Source organism: Poecilia latipinna, unplaced genomic scaffold (assembly GCF_001443285.1).
Source record: "Poecilia latipinna isolate Pla-1442-1.1 unplaced genomic scaffold, P_latipinna-1.0 Scaffold495, whole genome shotgun sequence".
NCBI classification, from domain to species: domain Eukaryota; kingdom Metazoa; phylum Chordata; class Actinopteri; order Cyprinodontiformes; family Poeciliidae; genus Poecilia; species Poecilia latipinna.
Genome location: NW_015113111.1, coordinates 156,046 through 162,045, shown reverse-complemented (window position 1 = coordinate 162,045; position 6,000 = coordinate 156,046). Strand labels below are relative to the sequence as shown.

At 42.8% G+C, this 6,000-nt stretch overlaps 1 protein-coding gene across 2 annotated transcripts in view; it reads right to left on the bottom strand.

The window, feature by feature from the left end:
* Positions 1-244: 244 nt before the first annotated feature.
* sema6bb (sema domain, transmembrane domain (TM), and cytoplasmic domain, (semaphorin) 6Bb) overlaps positions 245-6,000 on the bottom strand; it is a 92,726-nt gene continuing 86,970 nt past the window's right edge. For both annotated transcript variants that reach the window (XM_015040081.1, XM_015040082.1), the window contains one exon: positions 245-3,277. In XM_015040081.1, the coding sequence (XP_014895567.1) occupies positions 2,376-3,277 (902 nt within the window). In that variant the 3' untranslated portion in view covers positions 245-2,375. The remainder of the gene's footprint in view (positions 3,278-6,000) is intronic.

Here is a 6,000-nt window from a genome sequence, read left to right as displayed (position 1 = left end):
ATGAAATGTTTTGGGTTCGACTGGTCCAGTCAAAGTCTGCTCCTAAATCCAAATGAGTGAGAAGATCTCTATCCAAACTGACTGAATTTGAGAAGATTTCTAAAGAAGAACAGGATCAATAAGTTAAAGTTTGTAGAGACACAGCTCAAAGAATAACTGCAACAACAGGCACTTCTAACACTTGTATCGAGAGTCAGGGAACTGAATCCAAATGCATTTCCTACTTTTGTGGAGTTTTATTTGCAAAACATTTTTGAAAATGATGTAACATTTTTCTTCCACTTTACAGTAACACACTACTCCATATTGGTCTATAAAATAAAATCCCAATTAAGTACATTAAGCTTTGCTACTGTAATGAAACTAATTGTGGAAAAGTTCAGAGGGCGTAAATAATTTTGCAAGGCAGTGTGCATTATTGAGTTTTTTTTTTTTTTTTTTTGCCAGACCCTTTTAAGCTAAGCTATAAATCATAAAACACATGTGGTCTTGTTATATTAACAATATCAATCATGTAAAGGAAAAGAGCCAACTTGTTCTTCTACTTCAGCAGGATTTTAGGCCCAATCTGATACTTTTTGCAGCAGCACACACGACTCCCACACAAAGCAGTGACACTGTTAGTACCTATTTGTAAATGTAAGGCGGATGGGGTTGAAAAGATAAGAAGGGTTGGGCGAGAGCGAAACTGATCAAAGCCGTTTCTTGCACTCAATATGAGCAACACAGTGATGTAAACAAGCCCTAAGAGACTCTCTCATACACAAGCTGACAGACGCAAACAGAGCTAAATGCCACCTTTTAACGAACCCTGACCCAGATGGATTAAAGCTAAGCATATCTACACATTTGAATCAAGAAAGGATGAAAGCGGACAAAAAAAAAACATAAAACATGAAAAGATCAGACAACGGAGTGAAAGAGAAACTCCACACCCAAGTGCGCGCACGACCATCTGTTTTCTTTATCCCGCTTTTGTTGGGAGTCACACTGAAAGGGACAAAAAAATAAAAAAGGGACGAAGCCACCAGGGATGACCATTGTGATGGTTAGCCGTGTCCCGACACTGACCCACGCTGCGGCTTCGGGCCCCAGGTCCTCCCCGCTCTGCCGACTGAGTGATTTGCCGCGACCGGTGATCCGCAGGAGATGCCCGAACCTGACTGGACGGAGCTGAAGCTCTCCTCATTGCTATTCTGCTACGCTGTGATGAGTCAGGTCCCTGACTCTTAATTGTTATTTGTGGCCGCAGTTTCTTCCTGCGCCCGGGGCACAAAGAGGCTCAGTGTCGGCAGAAGAGACTGAATGGAGCTCCCAAGCGGCGGAGCCTCTCCGCCTCGGTCAGATCGCCAGACAGCTCACATTCCCCCTTCTTCAAATGCACCGCGGGTCCCAGGGAGGCCTCGATGTGGGTCGGGTCAGACAGACCCAGGCATGTGGAGGGAGCCAGAAACTGTCCTCGTCTTCGTTGTAAAGACTCATTTTATAAAAAAATACTTAAATTAGATAGTCCTTTTCTCGTCATTGTCATTCATTTAGCTAATTATTGCTTTCTCTTACTTCACCATGGCTCTGTACAGCCCTAACTAGCCACTGATCAGCCGCTTAAGCTTCTGATTGGTAATCACACTTAAAATTACACACAATAAAATCATTTCTGTATAAACAATATTATCACCAAATTCATTATATAGCCATACTTCACAGTTAAGACAGGACGCTGGTTGGGGTTGCTGTGGCCAAACACACACCCTTACATGATGTATGACTTCTGTCTTCTTCAAGGTCCTCTGGCAGAGCTACGACAGTTTTGTCTCATCTGAAATCCAAAGTGAAGCACATCGTTGTCTGCTGGATGCCACTGGCACAAGACAACAGAGACAAAAAAATAATTCACCAAAAAGAAGGTCCGATCATGACTTAGCAATGAACGAAGTGGTCAAGGGGGCCATGTCACATTTGCCCTCACAAGGAATATTGTTTTTTTTTTCGTTGTTGTTGTTATAGGTATAAATCCTTCAGCTGTCTTTTCAAGAAGGTTCCTATTTCTTCTTGGCCCCACTCTTTACCTTCCTGTGAGACTTGTTGTGTCAGAGCTATGAGCTGCGGGTGGCACACCACAGGTTATGAACAGAGAAACTGAATGGTTTGAGAATTCTCTCAACTTTCAACTCTTTTCTCTCTGCCTCTCTCTGAATGGCGTCAGGACATTGAATGACAGCGAGAGAGGACAGAAAGGATAAGGTCGGATCAGGACGGCGAGTCTGGGGGGTGGATATTTTCCAGTTTTCTGTTGGCAGGAATGTTTTTTTTTTTTTTTTTTTTTTTTTTTTTTAACCCATAGAGCTTGGCATCAACACTCGCTTCACTTCACCTCATTGGCCACTGGGGGCGTGCTCTCCCATGTTCTTCCCCAGCAGGTGGCTGAATTCAGCCAGCTCTCCCAGACCTCGAGGTCCGTGCACGTCTGGCCTGATGAGACCCTGGCGCTGGGCGTAATAGGGCATGCCGTTGTTGCTGTTGTAGTTGAGCGTCTCGTGACTCCAACGAGGCTCTCCGTAGTCCACATGTGGGGTGGGAGCAGAGACCACCCTACGTCGATCTGGCGAATCCTGGGGAGTGGCAGGGTAGATGTACTCTCCTGCTGAGTTCCTCAGGCTGCCGGTGGGACGGCTGCCTCCGTGCTCGCCTCTTTGGGTGGCAAGGATGAGGTAACGCTGGCGATCAGAGTGTGTGGGCAGGACCACCTCGCCGGGGTCCTCTATCCGTACCAAACCCCCGCCTCCGCCGCCTCCGTGCAGAAACTTGGAGCTCAGGTAGATGACAGCGTTGCTGGGACATGGGTTTCCCACGGAGGTGAGGAAGGTCTGGCTCTGGTCCCAGTCGGCGTCTGGGAGGCGCATGACTCGTTTCTGCTGCAGCGGGGTCTGCTCGGGAGTGGGCAGTAAACCTGGGTCAATCTCTCCTTTAGGCCAACCGTTGGGCATCACAAACAGGTTATCTGGCTGCGAGCGCCGCCTCTCGCCTCCGCTCGTTCTGGTCACGCTCATTACCGAGCCGCTGCGACCCTGCCCCAGCATGGTCTGCTCTTTGTCGTTTTTGCGACGGGCGCCGTTGGCTCCAGAGCCGCGGGAGCTCCTGTGGCTCATGATCCAGCAGACAGTGAGACCAGAGAGGATGGCTCCTGTGGAGAAGGCTGAAACGGCAGACACCACCAGCAGGTTTACGGACACCAGGCCGTCCGGCTCCTCGATGAAACTCTCCTGAAACAGTATTCCTGCAGAGGAAGAAGCAACAACACACAAAGACAGGAGGGTCGTCAGTCAACTTGTGGAACCGTCTTAATGGCGTAAATATTTCCTGTATTAAACTTGTGGGAGTTAATGAACGGCCAAATAAAACGACTTACTTTCTCCCTTCCCTCTGTGGGTGGGAATGAGCATATGTTTTCCAGCCAAGGTAGCTCTGGTTAATTGCCTTCATTACATAAAGTGGATAGTGATTTTAATGGCTATAATAACTGTCTTCCTGATTGAGAATGGCTCTCAACCGTAACATGTTTTGCAACATTAGCTTTACAGGGAGAAAGCCAAGTCTGGCAGTAATGGTGAGTAATAATCAAATGTTTTCATTTCATAAAATCTGCAGTGTTTACAGTAAACAACAGAGGTGAGGGCAACCTCGTGCAACTTCATCTACAAAAATTTGGTTACGGAAAACTGCATCATCGCTCTGTAACTGAATTACATTTAAATTGAAAAACCTGACAAATTACTTTTGGCACCTAATAAAATATCTGAACAACAACAACTTTGGAACAAAAGTAAACATACACTTATTGGCTCTTACACATAAGTCCGGATGACTTATGTGTTATCTGCACACTAATTGCAAAAATATTAATATAGAATGACCTGTTAAATGAAGAGCTGTGCAAGTAATGACTCATCGGACGACATCTTTTCCTCATTGTGGCCTCACAAACAGCTATAAGTATTATCATGAGGCACAGAATACTCAGCTTATTTGAGCAGCTGAGGGGATTTTCTCAAAATAGCAGCACTGGCAGAGCAAAGGGTGTTGATTTCTAATGACAAATGAATAAAAAAAACATTTTATTTAACTAAATCTTAAGAAAGAAGCTGATTAATGGGGGTGAACCAGGCCAAATTAGAGGTAATGACTTCATAGTCCCACCGATGAAGCACACATCAAAAACCTTTGTTGATGCATCATGTTTTGTTTTTTTTCCAAAAAGAAGAATTCAAAATATAAGACAAATGTGCGAATGACATTGCAAAACCATTTCTAAGAAAACGACACAAGGGTAAAGGAGCTAATTTCATTTTACAGAAGCATATTTTTGTAGGTGAACTGAGTCAGAATGAAAGAACTTCAAATAATAATAATAGAAACAAGGGATGAAGGTTCATGTCTTAAAAAAGTATCAAAACATTTGCAGACAACACAAATCATCATGGATATGCAAAAGTATTACCTGGCTAGATTATTGGAAATGAAGATGCTGAGGAAAACTGATTCTGTCATAAGAATATAAACAGTATAGAAACAACAAATGTCTGCTTACAGCAATACTGTTGCATTACGATCATTTACAAATCACTGCAAATCACTGTGAGCTGGCAGTTTGAATTATTTGTTACGCACAGGCAACATCTGAGAAATGCCCATTATTAGAACATTTGTTATATAGTCACTGATGTTTTAGCCTACTGTTTTATCTTTATCATTTAGTTTTTTTATTATAGGCTTATGTTATCTATAGTAAATATGCAAGGCTTTTTTCTTTTAAATCATTGCACTGGAATAATAAATGTCTGCCTTTCATGTCTTGAACATTTATCAGTGTGTTTATGGATAAAGGATGTCACATGTGCAAATGAAAATATTCCATATAATCTTTATACAAGTACATTTAATGAAGTCCCTCTCTGTGAAAACGCTTATGAATTATTGAAGACAAGACTACAGCGAGACCACAGCGCAGGCTGCCATGGATCAATTAGAAAAATGCCAGAAGAAAAGTTTTTTTTTTTTTTTTTTTGGCTCCACAAGCTCCTGGGACCAACAGCGGTGAATACAATGAAATTGTGCCAAGGGAAGCAGATTGGAGAAAAGCAGATGAGGAAAAGAGGAATGAATTACAAAGAGAGAAAGAGAGATAAAGAGAGGGAGAAAGACAGAGAGTTGCCTAAAGCAAACTTGAGCATTTGGGGGCTTAGACAAACAGTAGTAATAGTTGTTAAATTACAGCAGCAATAGTGGCAGAGGCAAAGTGTCTCCACAAGGACAGGAAAATAAATCCTTTTTCACAGAAAATTAATGGATATCATTAATAGGAATTGGAAACCACTTACTCACTAACTCTATGCAGAAAAAGAGAGAAGGAATGAAAGTATTCCAGAAAAAAGTCCCTGTTTTTTTTTTTTTTAAATAAACATTTTTTTTTTTTTATGGTTTGATGAATTATTTTTTAATGGGTACTCGGGAAGTTGTTTGTGTAGAAGATCCTGCAGTGAGACTTGGCCTGGTGGGTAATTAATGTGGCCTGTGGCTTTGTAATGTAAAGTGTTACTCTAGACACATCGGCATTAAGCTGAGGAATGGTAGATTAAACCCTGTGAAAAACCCTTAAACCGCCGCGCCGCACCAGAGGTGATGTTGTACATGTTAAGCTGTTAATATGCACAGGACGGAAACTAAGAATTAACGGCAACAGTATATATATGTTCCTGTCTGGGCCCAGACCTGAGATTCTATAAGGAGCAATTACTGTGATGGGAAAAATGCACAGCAGGTATAACAACAGGGCAAAAGAGGAAGCCACAATCTACAGACGCAGATTCAAGAAATGTAAATGTTTCTCCCCAAAGTAAATTAGCGTAATTACCGCGGCAGCACAACGACATACAGTAACCCTGCTTGGGATTCAAACCACAGCTGCATCCTGTGGGATTAGAGAGTCATGAGTGCCTCTAA